This window comes from Callorhinus ursinus, unplaced genomic scaffold (assembly GCF_003265705.2).
Source record: "Callorhinus ursinus isolate GAN/ISIS: 27379988/994484 unplaced genomic scaffold, GSC_fseal_2.0 scaffold30, whole genome shotgun sequence".
Taxonomy (NCBI): Eukaryota; Metazoa; Chordata; class Mammalia; order Carnivora; family Otariidae; genus Callorhinus; species Callorhinus ursinus.
In genome coordinates this window covers 11,346,833-11,365,285 of record NW_027397092.1, presented here as the reverse complement: position 1 = coordinate 11,365,285, position 18,453 = coordinate 11,346,833, and the positions used below count along the sequence as shown (strand labels likewise).

At 44.6% G+C, this 18,453-nt stretch overlaps 1 protein-coding gene across 2 annotated transcripts in view; it reads left to right on the top strand.

Moving 5' to 3' along the window:
• The first annotated feature begins 4,575 nt into the window (after positions 1-4,575).
• ALDH7A1 (aldehyde dehydrogenase 7 family member A1) overlaps positions 4,576-18,453 on the top strand; it is a 42,341-nt gene continuing 28,463 nt past the window's right edge. For both annotated transcript variants that reach the window (XM_025860916.2, XM_025860915.2), the window contains exons 1-5: positions 4,576-4,805; positions 6,109-6,162; positions 6,718-6,783; positions 14,371-14,451; positions 14,778-14,901. In XM_025860916.2, coding sequence (XP_025716701.1) covers positions 4,614-4,805; positions 6,109-6,162; positions 6,718-6,783; positions 14,371-14,451; positions 14,778-14,901 — 517 coding nt within the window. In that variant the 5' untranslated portion in view covers positions 4,576-4,613. The remainder of the gene's footprint in view (positions 4,806-6,108; positions 6,163-6,717; positions 6,784-14,370; positions 14,452-14,777; positions 14,902-18,453) is intronic.

Here is an 18,453-nt window from a genome sequence, read left to right as displayed (position 1 = left end):
GGGATATTTGTTTTATTGACTGTCGTTTGTCCCCAGTGTTCAGCCCAATGACATTGTGTATGATAGGCGATGAATAAATATTTATGGATTCTTTTTTACATAAAGGGGATCTTATTGTTTTTACCTTTTACTAGTCTATAATCTGATTTTATTTTTTTAAGATTTTATTTATTTGAGAGAGAGAGAGAGCACAAGCAGGGGACGGGCAGAGGGAGAGGGAGAAGCAGGCTCCCCACTGAACAAGGAGCCGGATCGGGGCTGGATCCCAGGACCCTGGGATCATGACCTGAGCCCAAGGCAGACGCTTAACCGACTGAGCCACCCAGGCGCGCCTGTAATCTCATTAAAGCAAAACAAAACAAGACAATAGGGGTCGTGGCTGGCTCAGTCCATAGAGCATGCGACTGGATCTTGGGGTTGTGAGTACCCGCCCCACTTTGAGGGGGTAGATTGTACTTACTAAAAAAAACAAAACAAAACAAAACAAAAAACTTAAAAAATCTTAAAAAGAAACACTTTATCATGGACACCTTTTTGTACCAAAATAGAAAGCTCTAGCTCCTTTTTAAGGACTACCTAGCATTCGGTTGCCTAGAGATACCATCACTTACTTAGTTTCTGGTGGTGTCCATTTAAGCTGTAGCCAATTTTGCAATTAGCACATATTTTTTACAGACTTGTTTTATTATTTCCTTGGGATAAGTTTCTAGACTGCATGGAAAAGAATGCGTATACATTTTTTGAAACGTGAGTTTAAGATCTAAGACCTAGTCCAGTCCCTTTTTGTCAATGAAAAGGGGTTACACAGCTACGCTATTTAAACTGAGTCTTGACTCCAGGTCTCCTCTAACTCTTACACAACTTTATTGTTTTATCTTTCCTACGTAGAATTGCAATCCCCTTGGAGCTGATCCTGTATGGTGTGAGGTAGGAGTGAAATTTTAGGCTATAATTAACCTTTTACTATGTGCTTTGGGATGCAGCTAAATATTATAAAATGCAGAGAACACCTCCCCATCCTAAAGAATTTCTCCATTGTTTTCCTCTAGAAGTTTTAGAGTTTTTGTTCTTACTTTTAGGTCCATGGTCCATTTCGAGGTAATTGTTGTATAAAATGTGAAGTGAAGGTCAAGGTTCATTTTTTTTTAGCATGTGAATATCCGATTAATATAGTACCTTTTGTGGAAAAGGCTATACTTTCCCCATTGAATTTCCTTGTCACCTTTATTGAAAATTGACTATGTATGTGAGAATCTATTTCTGGGTTCTCTATTCTGTTCCATTAATCTTTATGTCTGTCTTTACACTAATGTGACACTCTTGATTATGTAGGTTTATAACAGTTGTACAATTGTATAATAATTATTAAAATTAGGTAATGTAAATTTGTTCATTTTTCCCAAAATTGTCTTGGCTGTTCCAGATCCTTTGCATTTCCATTTAAACTTGAGATCTGCTAGCCAATTCTGGTATTTGATTGGGATTGCATTGACTCTATCATTTAATTGAGACACTGGGGAGACTATGTTAGCCTGATGCTATTAAAAACTGGAATCGGGGGCTCTTGGGTGACACAGTCGGTTGAGCGACTGACTCTTGGTTTCGGCTCACGTCATGATCTCACGGTCCTGGTATTGAGCCCAGCGACGGGTTCTGTGCTCAGCGTGGAGTCAGCTTGGGATTCTCACTCTCCCTCTGCCCCTTCTCTCTCTCTCAAATAAATAAAATCCTTAAAAAATTTTTTAAAAAAGCTGGAACCGTATATTATTAATCAGTAACTCTCCTGATGCTGGGCTCATTAAACAACCAGCTAGGTAGTTTGTATCCTGGGAGAGAATGCAGTGATTATAGGATGTGAATTGTTGGTCCTTTCTGAAGATAATTTTCCCTATAAAATAATATGCCAGCATTGTAGTTGTAGCATCATTTCTTTGTGAGCTTGATTAAGGAGTTTGCCCAGAGCAATAGCGTCACTTCGCCACACTCTGACACATCAGGTTTTGCATTTGCAAAAATGAAATTGTATCCTGGGTGGTGGAGATTTCTCTAATGTACTGCTGCCTTGGGGCAAGCATGTGTGTTCAGGTCACATCCCTCTGCCTCCTGGTAGCTATCTTTGAAGAATGAAGACTTTTAGCATTCACTGAGGACATCACATCATAAGCACTGTTCATTTGTTACAATGCTGTGACTCCAGAGTCCTTGCTTTAATCACCATGCTATGATGCCTTTGATAAGTCATTTGGAAAGCAGGATTGGCTCTTTGCAGACTCGCCACTTCTAATACAGAATACTTTCAAGGTGCCCTGAGTTCAGTCAGTACATTGACATTTCTACGAGGCTTTGCAGTTTTTATATATGCTTTTATATATGATTCACTTAATTCTTTTTCATATATGAAATGTGCTCTCGTGAATCATTTAATTCTATCTCTTCCTGCTCTGCCACATCAAAATTCATTGCTTATAATTTTTTCCTGACCTCCTATTGGACAGGGATAAGTAGTTTTGAAAAACGGAGGTAGAAGAAAGAGACGTAATCTCCATTTCAACGTGTCTATTTTTGCTATAACTGGTTTAGAGAGACAGCCATGAACTTCTCTACTTGACATAGTGAAGAGAAAGAATCTAACCTTCCTCAAGGGCATTATGTATCGCTCCTAAAATTTAGTGCATCTGTAAATGTCTTCTGAATTAAACGGAGGAGAAGGAAGACTGTGTGGTGTTGGGATATATGTATATGGAATCTTGCTAGCAGCCAGAAAGTGAGAAGAATTAAATTCTCAGTTAAATGTCTGAGGCGGAAAAAAGAGCCTGAGATTTAGAACTATGGAAATTAGGGCTTCAGTCCTAGGGGTAGACGAAGATAGTAGCTGGGCTGTCGGTAAATTACCAGTGCTGGACAAGGTGTCTATGCCTTCTGCTCCTCAGGTGTATGCGTAGGTTCATTTGTTCATTCATTCATGTAAGTGCATGGTGAGCCTGCTACAATGCTGAGATTTGCGGAGCCATGCAAGGATGAACAGGTAAAAATGAACATTTATAAACAGAAACATCATTCCTGTATATCCAGCCCATACTATACTTTCTGGTAGGTGTTTGATATGCCAGAGTATTTGTTGAAATTGTTTGAGCCGTAAGGATGGAACAGATAAAGCTCAAGCTTGAATGCAGAGATGGTCGTTTCACAGGTGGAGAGAATAGCAAAGGACAAAAGCACAGTGGGAAGAAAACAGGCTTTGCATAGAAACAAAGTAACTTAGTGTGTTTGGCTGCCATGTGGAAGGCCACCAGCAATTAGAAGGAATATTTTTAAAAGGTATGTTGGGAATCACTGAGAGACCTATTAACTCGATTCCAGAGTGGGGTGTGTGTGTGTGTGTGTGTGTGTGTGTGTGTGTATTTTTAAAAATTTATTTATTTGAGGGGGGAGGAGGGGCAGAGGGAGAGGGAGAGAGAGTCCCAAGCCCACTCCATGCTGAGTGCAGAGCCTGACATGGGGCTCCATCCATCCCACAACCCCAGATCCCAAAACCAAGAGTCCGAGGTTCAACCAACTGCGCCACACAGAAAGTGCATATATATATATACATATATATATATACACACACACATGCACACACATTTAAATATTTATTTGTTCGAGAGAGTACTCGTGCAGGGGGAGGAGCAGAGGGAGAGAGAATCCCAAGCAATCACCCCCCCTCCGGACCAGCTGGGAGCCCCACATGATCTCAGGGCTCCCAGATCAGGATGAGAGCGGAAATCAAGAGTCAGATGTTCAGTGGACTCAGCCACCCAGGCGCCCTTGCCTGTATATTTTTGACCCACATCCAAATCATGCTGATAGAGATGTTAGTATTTCCCTTATATAGGGTAGGCCTAGTTACTGTGGAATGAGATGGGAGATGGGATGGTTAAGCGTGGAGGGGGGAGGGGGGAGTGGAAAGGCTATTAGAGGAAAATTGAAGTAATGGAGAATGAAGGGGGGGAATTGATCAAAACTGTCTTTATTCATCAAAAGCAAGAATATACCCTGGCAGGATATTGAGAAGGCAGTATCATCATTTAACCTTTTTCATTAATTAGAAAACTCGAATTTGTAATTTAACGAAGCAGTGAAAACAACCCTCTCCCTCCCTCCACCAAGAAACCTCCCTTGGCTACTCCACGCACACAGCCGCGTCAGCATCACCTGGGAGCTGGTTAGAAACGGCGATTATCAGACCCCAGGCCAGAGCCACCGAAGCAGAATGATGGCCAGGTGATTACATGCATGAGACAGCCCGAAAAGCCCCGCTCTAAGGCTAGGGTACTTTAGAACCAGTGTTTTGCTGAAAAGAATTTCTAGCCGGAGCCGCGCTTCGCGGCCTCTTCCACCAGATGGCAGTAGCCCTCTCACTTCCTCCTAGCGGCACGCCACTGTTCCAGGCGGGGGCGAGCTCCGCGCGCCTCCGGAGGACCCAGGCTGGCCTGGGCCGGGGCGGGGGCGGGGGGGGCGTGCTCCGGGGGGGCGGGGCCCGGCCTGCCCAATGGGCTCTCCCGGGCGGGGGGGTGGGGCGCTATTTCAGCCGCTCCCGGGAGCGCGCGCACGCCGCGCTTCCCGGGCTCAGTATGTGGCGCGTTCCCCGCCAGCTGTGTGTGCACGTCGCGAGGGGAAGCCAGCTTTCGGGCCCTTGGAGTAGGCCTGCCGCCTTCATGTCCACTCTGCTCATCAATCAGGCCCAGTACGCTTGGCTGAAGGAGCTCGGGCTCCGCGAGGAAAACGAGGGCGTGTATAATGGAAGCTGGGGAGGCCGGGGAGAGGTATGCGGGCGTGCGGGAAATCTGTGCGGCCTCAGTGCGGTCCCTGCCCAGCCCTGCCCCGCCATCTCCGCTGCCGCTGTGCAAGGTTGTAGTGGGTGGCAAGTTTTGAAGCCATATGGTAAACGTGTGCTTGTGTAGGGCGCTTTAAAAAATGCGTTTAGATTATTAGGTCTTTTGTGTGCTGTGGAGAAATCAGTGTCATTTTGGAGCTGGAAGGGCTTGAACTTCCCACACGCGCTTACAGCCTTATGGCAGAGTTCTCCCGTGGGTCGTGAGGAGTGCCACACGCTTAGCGTTGGGAAATTATCTCAATTTTGTGCTTGACTCTGGCTCTTCTGATGTGACGTGTCCACAGGTAATGTTCTGCCTTCGTTTTATACTGTCTTTTCTGAAATCCTTTGTCGGAGTTTGCAAGCCCGGACTTGCTGACATCCTGTTAAAATTGTTGGGCGCTGAGCTTCCTCGAGGACAGGATTTTCAGCGTTTCTTTATTTCCAGAGCCACACACCGTGACTGGCACTCGGTGAAAGCGCAATTAAGTGTGTTACAGAATAGGATGGAAAAGTAAGGTTATTACCGCTCAGATTTTTTTGAAAGCTGCGTACAAAAGAAAGCTTTTATGAGAAGATGTTATAGAAAAACACAAAAAGGAAATGTTACATAACATGCCACAAAGTTTGTCGAGTGTGATATAATGAACTTGCTTTGTTAGAGGAAACAGTCCTTTCGGTTATCTGCGACTGTAGGAGATGCAGGTGCTTTTAATTATTCTCTAAATCCCCTCTTCTGTTGGCACTTGGAGCCTGTTTTTCCTGTGGCATGTCATTAGGTTCCTGGTTAAATTACTTTCTCCTGAAAATCTAGCTATGCCTTGATTTTTTTTTTTCTTTCTAATCTCTGCCGTTTGTGTGGAGGTAGGCCTTTCCCATAGTTGTCCACTGTTGGCTCTTTCACCTTCTGACCAGGGCAGAGTAAGAGCCAGAAGAGTAAGTGAAACTCGTCAGTTTGGTCTGTTCCTTGTGGAAAAAGAGGTGAAGTAACGGGTTACATCAGACTACTGCTTTTACGCCTAATGTTTAGATGGCAAGGCTGCGTTTTGCAAAAAGTGGTTCTGAATGTTTAGGTCCAAAAATGAAAGCTCTGTAAGCGACCTATTTGTAATAGAAGTTAATGTAAAAATTCCAAGTTTGGATATGGTATCTAAGTTTAATTTCTTCCTCTTTTTTTCCCATTTGGTCTGTTCCCCCATTTTGGAAGGGATTTCATTTTCTATAGATAGCATTCATTTTCTTTTTGTTTGAAGGTTATCACGACCTATTGTCCTGCTAACAATGAACCAATAGCAAGAGTCCGACAGGTAAGTTTTTTGGTTTTGCTTTTTTTTAATACAAACTGCCAGTGGAGTTTGTGCCTGTGATGAAGAGCAGTATGGAGTCGCACAGTCCAAGAATAAAGTGTTTCTTTTTCATAGGACATTTAAGAATGTCTGGGAGAAACTGCCCACTCTTTAGGTTGGGTGTCCTAGAAAAGGTGAAACAAAAGTCGTGTCGGGGGGTCCATTTAAGGCCATGTTTCTGAATCACCTGTTATTGAGCGAAGACGCTAACCTGTGAAGTCTGGGTTGGAGCCCACGGTTCTGAGTTTCTGACCTCTCAGGTGTTGTCCCCAGATGAGGCTGATGGACCTCGCTTCTAGGGGCATTGTTTTAAAAACCACAGCTGGATTCTGAGCTGTTTTACTGGATTCTTACAAGTGTTTGGGAAGCATAGGCTGTGAAATTTGTCCTAAACTACAAATCTGAGGGTCACCTAGAGATACTCCCCTTCTTCTCCAAAAATCTTGGGTGTTCTCAGAAGGGGATCCTCACTGCCCTTTGTTTTTCCCTTTGTCTCCCCCCTACTTGCTAATTTAGGCCAGTGTGGCTGACTATGAAGAAACGGTGAAGAAAGCGAGGGAGGCTTGGAAAGTCTGGGCAGAGGTGAGTGTGAAGGTCATGGCACGATGACCTATGGTAACTGCAGGGAGAGAAGAGAAAATCTAAAGAGCAGTCAGTGCTCTCTGCAGTAGGAGTTGCTGGGGGCTGTGATAATCTCCTGCTGCTGTAGTCCCAGGTAGTACGTTTTCCATCTTTGGCCTTCAATAAACGGTGATTTTAAGTGGATTGAAAGTCTCTACTGACGTAGCATACACCTCAGCTATGAACACTATTTCCAGTTGGAGTTTAAGTTCCTAATTGGGACTGTCTGCTGCAACACCCTTTTGCTGCTTCTCCCCCCGCCCTCCTTCCAGTCAGCTTTATGCAGGGCTGGGGGCTGGGGGTGTGGGAGGGAGTATCTCTGCAGTTGGTTGATAGTCCCAGTTCAAAGGGCAGGGCAGGGCATCGAGTTCCTGCAGTTTGATCGGGCATTGGAGCGGGTGGTGTGTCCCGTCCCCCGTCTGTCTCTGATGTAGGAGAGAACGTTAGGGTTCGAAGCCGGCAGCCAAGAAAGAATTCGTGAGATGTCTTTGGTGCAAAAAGGTGGTTTTATTAAAGCCTGATCCGTGGGCAGAACGAGCAGCACCGGGGCCATGAGCAGTGGCCCGTTGTATACTTTCAAGTTGGGAGGGGGTTAGGGATAGCGTGAAGTCTCGAAGGAATTTTGGAAGCAAGGTTTCCAGGACCTTGAGTGTGTTCCTATTGTTGGGAAAAGGTCATTTATTACTGTCTAATAAAACCTTAGTCATGAGACCCTTCAGGTGTATATCGGTGGGCCATATGCTTGGGGGATGATTGCCAACACGTATCTTGGGGGGGTTTAGAGATGAAGGAAGTTTCCAAAGGACTTTTTATACGTTAGACTTACAGGATCCTGGTTGGGAGGAGGGTCGGGCTAGGATTGCCTTTTGCCCTTAGCAAAGTATTAACATCGAGGCGGTTGAATCCCTCGAGGAATGTCACTCTGCCTCTTTCAAGAACTTGTGACTGGGCTCTAGGTAGTAAGGAAATTTAATCATTTTTCTTCTGCCTTTGTTTCCCACATCATCTCCACCTGGGGTAATACGAGCCAGTGTAGGAGCTGGGCTGGGCCACAGGGAGCTGTCCCTAGGTGAGGACTGGGCTCTGGAGAAGAGAGGGAAGAACTGGGGTAGCCTGCATTTCCCAAGCCGCCCTCCCCTCCCCCACTCCGAATAGCCCATTCGATCTATCACCGAAGATTATAGGCCTGAGGGTAGAAGAACATCCTGACGGTTTAACCCAGTTCTACCCTTGGGTAAATGACTTCCCTTCTGTGTGCTTTGTCTTGTAAAAAGAGGAGACCAGGCCTGCCAACCTCCTGGGGTTATGGTGAGGGTTAAATGAGTTAATCATTGGAACTGCTGCCGAACCAGGCCATTGCAAACCTCCATACCTGAGCTAGGCACCCACGTGCTGCTGGGTTTGGGACTGCTGAGCCAGTGTTTTCTCTGAATCAAAGATTGCTAGGGTGACTTGGGGAGGGGCAAGCTCTCCCAGAGAGCCCTGAGTTGGATGCCCCTTAGTTGTCAGCCAGGAGGCTGCCTTTATGCAAACCAAGAGGAACAGAACCTCATTCCTGTACTTGAACCAAATCTGGCTGTAAGTTGGCGTAGCACAAAAAAAATATCCTTGAGCAGTAAAACGCCACTTCCAAAAGTAAACCGTGTGCTTAGTAAATAAAGTTCATCCTACTTAGAGAAAAATGTCCAAAGCAGTGTCATTTACTGTTTGCAAAATAATTTTTGTTTTCTTTTTGATCATAAAAGTGATACATATTTGAGGCACCTGGGTGGCTCAGTTGGTTAAGCAGCTACCTTCTGCTCAGGTCATGATCTTGGGGTGGGCTCCCTGCGCAGTGGGGAGCCTGCTTCTCCCTCTGTTCCCCCCGCCCCCTCATGCACTCTCAAATAAATAAATACAATCCTAAAAAGTAATATTTACTCAAAATTGGATGAAACACTAAGATAAGCACATTGAATCCCCTTACCTCCTCCTCTTCTATACAGAATGGATATTGGAGTTAGATTTTGTGGATTTCCTTACAGTCTTTTATGTGTTTCATAGTTGTGATTATTATACGAGGCATGTGTAATATTTTGTGACCTATCGTGGCACTGCATCCCAGCCTGAAGTATTTACAAAAAAGTTCATTACACTTTTTTTGAGCAGTTTTAGGTTTATAGTATAGGAGAGGAAAAATCTTTTGCTTTTCACTTCTCTGTTCTGTGGCTGGTCCAGTGATTGGCAACAAAACAGATTCACAGGAGAAAAACATTTTAATTTCTCCTGTGGGGCGGGGAGGGGGTGGCAGTGAGCAAAGACCCAAGACCCAAGGGCAGCCAGACTCCCAGGCTTCCATGCCTCCAAAGCTCTGGGGCTCCTTGCGGGGGGGAAGGCAATTCACAGGAAGGTGAGAGGAGCAAATGTTTGGTACACAAATGTTTTCCTCGCCATGCAGCTAGCTCTCTATCCTTATAAAAGTGATCTCTGGTAATAACTTGCTTCTTGGCACAGATCCCCTTCGTAAGTTCTTTTAGGCAGTTAAGGGGGAGGAGAAAAGCTTTTCCTGAGTCTGGTGGCCTTGGTTGCCTTCAGATCAAAATAATCCTCATGCTGAAGTGGCACGTTCTGGCTCAGTCCGAGCCCTGTCAGCAGAGCGATGAGCAGCAAACGGGGTCCCCGTACCTCCTCATCACACTTAGCACGTTTCCCTCTTAGCACTGTCTTTATATTAGTGCCATACATTGGTTACACTGGGAGAGCTAATGCTGATCAATTAAAGTCCATAATTTGTGTTAGGATTTGCTGTTTGCATACGCTGTTTTGAATGCCAGGGAAACCTGTGACCAGAAACGTCTCTAATAGGTGTGTGTGATTCAGGATCTTGCCTTTCCCGAACTGGTTTTTAGATCAGTCTTGGCTCTGCCCTAGGGCTGGCAGCTGACATTGTGATGCTTCCCTTAGTAGGGTGCTTTACTTTTTTGTTGCTGCTATTTTCCTGTTGAGGATTGCATTTGGCAGTCTGCTCTCACTGAACAGTGCCCACCTCTGCACCTACCATGCTTTCTCCTACTTCCTGGACTGTTTAGATCTCCCAGTAGAGTGAGGTTGCCAAGTGGGAACAGGTTGTTGTCCTGGGTGATAGTGGAGTCAGTAGGGGATCCCACTTTTGAGTTCAAAGTTGAGCGAAGTGGCAGAGCCTTTCCTAACTGCGCCTCCGGGGCTCCTGCCAATGGGGCAGTGACTTCGAGGCTGCTGGTGCCTCAAACAAGAACAGAGCAAAGCTCATCCCCTCCTGGTCTATGCACTTACCTTCCGGGCTCCTTACTTGCGTGGGGCTGCTTCTGCTTCGCCGTGATGGCTTTTGGCTGGCCTTGCCTGTGTGAGGATAAACCACCGTTTCAATGAGTTCATTTGCGTTAGGCCTGGAATTTTTCAACGGGAATGTTCCTCTTTAAGGAAAAAGTATAAAATTATAGGAAGATAGACTATATACGCTGATTTCTTTTCTCCTCACTATACCTAAGCACAGAGAATCTGGACGGGAATACTGGTTCTGCTGCTCTCTCTCAGGAACTGGTTTCAGCCCGGAATGCCACTGATTTAGGCTCCTCTGCATCGCCGGTGTGTCATTTTTCCCATCCATCTCTGGTGAGGAAGAGCCAGAGTGAGAACAGGCAACTGTTAATGGGCCATCTGTAACTGAATAAAGGAATACCATTTACATGGAAGCTCTTCAACATGGGTTTCCTCATATTATTACCCCAAAGGCTCAGCTAATAGTTCTCTCAGCGCTGGTAATTCCTTCCTCGTGGCTATCCGGGATGCTTTTTCTAAATGTGACTTCACAGGTGCAGTGTGCAGGGATGAGGACTCTGGTTGCCCATCTCAGGAGGGCATGAGGTTATGAATGGTCTGTTGTGCTGGGACCAGTCGAGCTCACTTGGGAGATGGGGCTATCTTGTTGCCTACTCTGCCTTCATTTCATTTCCCTCTCCCCAGACCTAATTCTGGCTTTCTCAATTCTTACTACTCTATCCTGTCATTTGGGAGGCTGGAACAAAAATGAAGAGGCTCTACATTTGAATGGTCTTGGACGGAATCTAGCCCAAAAGTTTTAGGGGTGGTGATTCTTCTATCTACCCAGGGTTGAGCATCTGTCAGTTACCGTTTGTCAGTTAGCAAGTCTTGAGTATTTGAAATTACATTTATCTCTATTGCTGTTTTTGGAATTGAGACAAGTCACCATCCTTGTCTTGCCTAGTGGTCTTCCTGTGTGAATCTTGTCTCCCTCTGATCTCTTTTCTAGACCATAACTGGAGTGATTTTTTTTTAAGTAAGCTCTAAGCCGAACGTGGAACTCGAACTCATGACCCCAAGATCAAGAGTTGCACGCTGTATGCACTGAGCCAGCCAGGTGACCCTGGAGTGATATTTTAAAATGCACTGTGGGGCGCCTGCGTGGCTCAGTTGGTTGGGCGACTGCCTTCGGCTCAGGTCATGATCCTAGAGTCCCGGGATCGAGTCCCGCATCGGGCTTCCTGCTCAGCGGGGAGTCTGCTTCTCCCTCTGACCCTCTTCCCTCTCGTGCTTTCTATCTCTCATTCTCTCTCTGAAATAAATAAATAAAATCTTTAAAAAAAAAAAATGCACTGTGATTTCCCCCCTACCATTTAACACCCTCTAGTGATTTTCCCAGTATTTTTTGGAGGATCCTTTATAAGGTCCTTTGCATTGTGGCCCCTAATTTTCTCTCTTTCTTTTAACAACCCTTTAAATTTTCCAGAAATCCTCCATATTTTCTCTTGCCTTTTGGCCTTTGCATATGCTGAGTTTCCTGTTGCCCATAATTTTCTTCTACTTTCTCTGCGTCTTTACCTGGCAAGGACCAATCATGCTTGAGGTCTTAGATCTCAACTTTAAACTTCTTCAGAAAGCCGCCTCCTTCCCCACTCGATAACCCCAAGCACCATTAAGTTAACACTGCTAGGTTCTCCCCTTGGACAGTCTGGCTTCTCCAGCACAGCACTCACCACATGAGATTGAAATCACCTGTTTCTCGTCTCCACCACCCCGTTGGGTTGTTGGTTTCTAGTAGGCTAGAATTGTAGCTGTCTTCCCTGGTATCCCTGGGGAAGAACAGAATATCTGGCACATAGAAAGTGTGCAATAATGATTGGTTAGAGACCAAATAATATATACACAGAATACAGTGTAAAGGGCCATATGCATTGGCCATTCTGGTTGATATTAACCAGTTTGCTAAACTTAGAAACCTGTATGCTAAACTTAATTGAAACATAAATGAGCCCATCCCATGCTCTAGGAAGTGTATAGGATCTGTGCTAATTCAGGTAACAGCAATTTTTGTTTCTTGTTTTCAAAAGAGTGCATATATTGTAAAAATGGCAAATGTTGTAGACATAGAAAATGTGGGGAACGGAAGTCTGTTATAATTCCATCCCCCCAAAAAGTCCCATTCCCCAGAAATGACCATTCTTAACATCTTGTATATTTCTTCAAATATAAGCAAAAGATTAGTTATTGTATGCATTATTTTGCTATTTTCTGTTCTCCAGTTACAACTCTTGAAAGTTTTCCCGTATGAATCTACCTTACTCTTTGCAGAGTGTGAAGTATCCCATTTTATAGCTGTTCCGTAATGGACCAGTCATGTGTTGATGGACATTAAGATGGTCGGTTTGTCTCTGCTAGAAAAGGGCATGTGATTAAGTGTTGGGCCTTTACTGTTGTACACTTATGTATATGCTTGATATCCAGGAATGGAATTACCTAGTCAAAGGGTAGGAATGGTTTAAATGTTAATGGTATGCCAAGTTACCTTCCAGAAACGCTCTGTCTGTCACAACCCAGTGATCTATTTGGGAAGAACAGAGCGAAGATGAGCCCTGAGTTCTGGGTCAGGCTCTGGGAGATGGTGGCCCTTGAGCAGTGAGCAGTGCTGTGATGGCCCTCTCTTAAGCGGGTGCGGGACTGGCTCCAGCCTGCGGGAAGCCATCCTTAGAGTTGCCTCTGAAGAAGAGGCAGAGTTAATTGGGAAGAGCTGGAGGGGAGTGATGATCGCAGTTGAGGAAGTCATGTCTCCACTTGTGAATCACATCTCAAACTTCACGTGGCCCACCTGTATGTACTCTTTACCTCCATAAACCCCTGACGCTTCTGAGTCTTCCTTGTCTCGGGAATTGTACTTCAGGCCAGAGACCTGGGCTTCATCCGCGGTGCTTGCACTTCCCTCGTTTCCCACACCTATTCCATTACTGTGTCTTGTCCGTTCTATTTCCAAAATAGTCCCGAATCTACTTTATAGTCTCCCTTGCTTCAGTTTTACAACTAAGTTACTGTAATCTTTGGCCTAGGCTACTAGAGTATGTTCTTAATTGGTCTCCCTGCTTCTACTCTTTCCCTTCTGATATATGCTCTACCTATCCCACGTTGATTTTTTTTTAAGATTTTATTTATTTTATTTTTTTTAAGATTTTATTTATTTGAGAGAGAGAGAATGAGAGATAGCACGAGAGGGAAGAGGGTCAGAGGGAGAAGCAGACTCCCCGCTGAGCAGGGAGCCCGATGTGGGACTCGATCCCGGGACTCCAGGATCACGACCTGAGCCGAAGGCAGTCGCCCAACCAACTGAGCCACCCAGGCACCCCAAGATTTTATTTATTTTAGAGAGAGAAAGAGAGTGGGGGCGGGGGAGGAGCAGAGGGAGAGGGACAAGTAGACTCCGTGCTGAGTGCAGCGCCTGACATGGGGCTTGATCCTAGGACCCTGAGATCATGACCTGAGCCGAAATCAAGAGTTGGACTCAGATGATTAACTGACTGAGCCACCCAGGTGCTGCCTGCACAGCGATCTTAATAAAAGGCAAAGCGGGGGCACTTGGCTGCCTCAGTTGGTGGAGCATGCAACTCTTGATCTTGGAGTCTTGAGTTCAAGCCCCAGTTTAGGCCTAAAGCTTACTTAATTAAAAAAAAAAAATCTTTGGGGGAAAAAAAGGTAAAGCAAGTCATCTCCTTAAAAACCATTAAAGACTTCCCATTGCACTTAAAGTAAGATTCAGTAAGATTATTAGCTCCACGAACGCCTCGTTCATTTTTGCCCCAGTGCCTGGCATTATTCCTGTCACATAGTAGGTGCTCAGAAAATAGTGAATCATAATTTGAATGGGTTATGGAATACTGTTTTATCAGCTGAATCTAGGATTTGGCTATGCAGTCAGTTTGACCCATAAGAAAATGTCACTGGGAATCCTAAAGGTTTACTGGTATTTAAGGTATTTTAAGCTTTTTTTAGAGTCATTGTGTTCAGTTCCAGAATTTCTCTCTGTACTTGGCACAGACCCTTACTCTCCAAAAACCTATCATCTGGATGATGTTTTCTGGGGCTCTGGGATTGGTGTTAGGGATATGCCATAAGTACAGTTTCTGTGATCAGAAAGTCGTCTGTTGGGTTTGTATTTAGCTCTCTTAGAGCATGTTTGTCGAATACTATGTTGCAGATACAAGTTTACACTTTGAATCAGATGCTAAGATTCCATTCTCTTCTTAGGTTCCTGCTCCGAAGCGAGGAGAAATAGTGAGACAGATTGGGGATGCTTTGCGGGAGAAGATCCAAATACTAGGAAGTTTGGTAAAGTATTTTCATAGTGAATAGACATTCCTTTGAATTGGGGAATAAGGCTGCTATTGCATTTGTGTTTAAGATTGTAAGAACAGTTCATACATTTAAAAAATGTCTTTAAAGATGAACAAGATGAATTGGGAAGAGTAAAGACAATTTATGGATTTTTAAATTAAGGTAATAACAGACTTTCTGAAGTTTATACCTCCACAAAATAGACAAGAAATGCAGTTTGCTTCCTTCTGCACCAGCTCCCCCACCCCCCACCTCATAAATTTAGTATTTAAAACATGAATTGTGTTGCAAAATTGCTTCTTGGCTTTTTGGTTTTTTAGGTGTCTTTGGAGATGGGGAAAATCTTAGTGGAAGGTGTGGGAGAAGTTCAGGAGTACGTGGATGTTTGTGATTATGCTGTTGGCTTATCGCGGATGATTGGAGGACCCATTTTGCCTTCTGAAAGTAAGTTAAACTAAGACTTACTTTAACTGAAAGTCATTTAAGCTGAGACTTCTTTCCTCTTAGGCCATACTCCAAAAAAATGCCCTGGCTGTGAATGGTTTTCAGAAGAGGAATTTCATGTAGCATGTAAATATATGAAAATGTCTTTAGTATCTGTACTAACAAATGTAAATTAAAATAGGTGAAAATGTCAGATCAAGATACTTGTTAAATTTTTCTGTTTTTAAAGAGAAAACTCCGTTTTGGGAAGTCCGTGGGTGAGATAGCCACTCTTTTATGGGGACTTTTGGTAACATGAATCACCAGTCCATCAGGAAAACAATTTGAAAATAAATCCAAAGGGCCCAAGATGTTTAATACCAGTTTCAAGACTAATTTGAGTAAATACTCTGAAATATGACAAAGGTTTATATATAATGGTATTCATTATAGTATCAACAGGAACAATTTGAAATGACCTAAATGCCTTATCATATGACAAATGTTAAGCTAATTTTGGTAGTCTATTAATACATTTAAAAAGTCATACTTAGTGGAGATTGCTTTCCCCTAACCCCACACTTTGTTTTTTTTTTCTTTTTTTAAGCTTTTTTTGTATTTATTTGACAGCACAAGCAGGGGGGAGCGGCAGAGGGAGAGGCAGAGGGAGAAGCAGGCTCCCCGTGGAGCAGGGAGCCTAACATGGGCCTCGATTCCACGACCCTGGGATCATGACCTGAGCCGAAGGCAGATGCTTAACCAACTGAGATACCCAGGTGCCCCTAACCCCACACTCTATGAGAAAGTTGTATTTTTTTTTTTTAAGAATTTATTTATTTATTTTGATAGAGAGAGACACAGAAAGGGAACACAAGCAGGGGGAGAGGGAGAAGCAGGCTTCCCGCGGAGCAGGGAGCCCGATGCGGGGGCTCCATCCCAGGACCCTGGGATCATGACCTGAGCCGAAGGCAGACGCTTAACTGACCGAGCCACCCAGGTCCCCCGAGAAAGTTGTATTTACTTAAATTATTTTAATGTTTTTTTTTTTAAGAGGTGATAAATTCATATCACAAAATTGGAAAGGAGTAAAAAGGTAAAGGATGAAAAAGTTTTCTTCCTACCTCCCTGGATACTCCCTAGTATTCCCATGGAAATAGTGAATGTTTCTGGTTTCTTCTTTATCTTTTTAGAGGTTTTGCAGGCAAACACGTGTCCTTTAGGAACACCAACATTAGCAAGCTATATGGTCTGTTCTGTACTAATTTTTTACTTAGTGTGTCTTAGAGATTGTTGCTTATTTTTCCAGTAAGGGACTTCATCTTTTTTTATGCCTTCCTATTGTTTGTGAGGACACTTAATTTTTTAAGCCAGTTCCTAAATGATGGATATATGTAGGGCATTTCCAATTTTTTGCTGTTACTCTATGTTGCAGGGACTGACCTTGTACTCGGAGGAGGTTTCAACAGTGAGGATAAGGGTTTTTGTGATCTGTAACGTTGGCAGTGTTAATGGAGCAAAACAGGCGACTGCATGTCTGCAGAGAAAGTACCAAGGGGGGCACCTGGGTGGCTCAGTCGGTTAAGCGTCTGCCTTTGGCTCAGGTCATGATCCCGAGGTCCTAGGATCGAGCCCCACATCGGGCTCACTCTCATCAGGAAGCCTGCTTCTCCCTCTCCCTGTGCCATTCTCCCCCCGCCATTTGTGCTCTCTGGCTCTCTCTATCTCTCTGTCAAATAAATAAATAAAATCTTAAAAAAAAAAGAAAAAGAAAAAGTACCAAGGGGTGCAAGTCAGCCAGAGCAGTGACTGGTGGTCTGTGTGTAGCAGAATTATTGATGGTTGTTATTGTCTGTTTTTCTCTATTTTCAAAAACTTCCATGATGTTATATTACATTTATAATCAGGAAAGTAATATATTTTTTTAAAGAGCACATTTTCCTGTTTTTCTTAGCATATTTGGCAAATTTCCTACTGGTGGAAAGAATTGGAATTTTTTTTTTTTACTGTCTTTAAGTATATAACAGTGATTCCCATTATCCAAGGTGAATTTTATGTTACTGATCATTTTTTCTTTTTAAGATCTTATTTATTTGAGAGAGAGTGAGAAAGAGAGCACCAGTGGGGAGGAGGGACAAAAGGAGAGGCAGAAGCAGACTTTCAGCAGGGAGTCTCAGCCTCAGACTCTCAGCCACAGGGAGCCCCAGGTGGCGTTGAATCCCAGGACTGTGGGGGTCATGACCTAAGCCAAAGGCAGACACCCAACCGACTGAGCCACCTAGGTGCCCATTACTAATCATTTTCAATAGGCTTTTCTAGTTAAAAAAGTAAATTGCCAGTTTGGAGAAGTACACATGGGCAAACAAGGAACAGAATTCTTTGATTTATACCTACTGAGATGTCTGCCTCACCAATTAAAATCTTTTTCTGTTGTTGGCACATTTTTTAGAAGAGTAGGTTATTCATCTATCTATGCAGAGGCTTTTCGGGTAACTTTGATTTCATTAATGTAGTAAATGCTTACTGAGTGTGTACCAAGTGCCAGGTGAACTGATAGTGATACTTGATCAGTAAGGCATTGTCCTTGTCCTGAAGGAATTAATTGATTGAGAGAGCAAGCAAGTGTGCATATTAGTGGGGCAGGGGGAGGGGGAGAGGGGGAGGGAATATCTTAAGCAGACTTCATGCCCAATGCAGAGCCTTACATGGGGCTTGATCTCACCACCCTGAGATTATGACCTGAGCCGAAATCAAGAGTCAGAGGTTTAACCGACTGAGCCACCCAGGTGCCCTGTCCTGAAGGAATTTATAAGTTTCAAGGTATCTTATGTTTTAGGGTGGGAAGCAAGTGCGAGACAAGTAATGGGATAATTGTAACAGAGCATGGTAGGTACTGTGATGGGGTGCAGGGGAGGGTGGTGACCCTGAGCCAGCCTTGCGAGGCAGTCAGGAAGCGCCCCTAGGAGACAGTAATGCAAGGTCAGGCCTCAAGGAGGAGATGGGTGGGGTGCTGGGGCAGGGGTGCTCTGCCACTGGGAAGAAGTCTGTGATTTAAGGTGGGAGGACGTGGCTTACTTGGCAATTGCCTTGCTTCAGCATAGCTTGAGGGCACCGTGTGAGGGGAGAGACAGAGTGGTGATGGAGCCCCGGGAAGGGACCTGTCCTGGTGAAGAACTTGGATTTTGTCCTGTGGACAGCTACAGTAGCCATCCAGACACCACAGGCTTGTAAGCAGGGGACGGAGGGCATCAGGGCTGCGCTGGCCTCCGTTGGGGGGGGGGGATGATGAGGGGAGGGCCGGGAAGAGGCTGTGTCAGCACATCATCTCTAGGGGGATTGAGTTCAGCTAAAGGGGGGCCTGGGAGGGAGGGCAGCTACTGCTGGGTTCTGTGTTCCCACAGCGAGAGTGTGGCCAGAAAGATGGACGGCTGGGAGCCCCACCTTCCCAGTTTGTGGTTTTAACTCTGTGAGCTGTCACCTTACTGTTCCAGTTCACTGCTCCGGCTGCCTTAGATTAAAATACGCCCCTTGTGGGATGGTGGGTGATGTTACATTTAAAATTTGTATATAAGATAC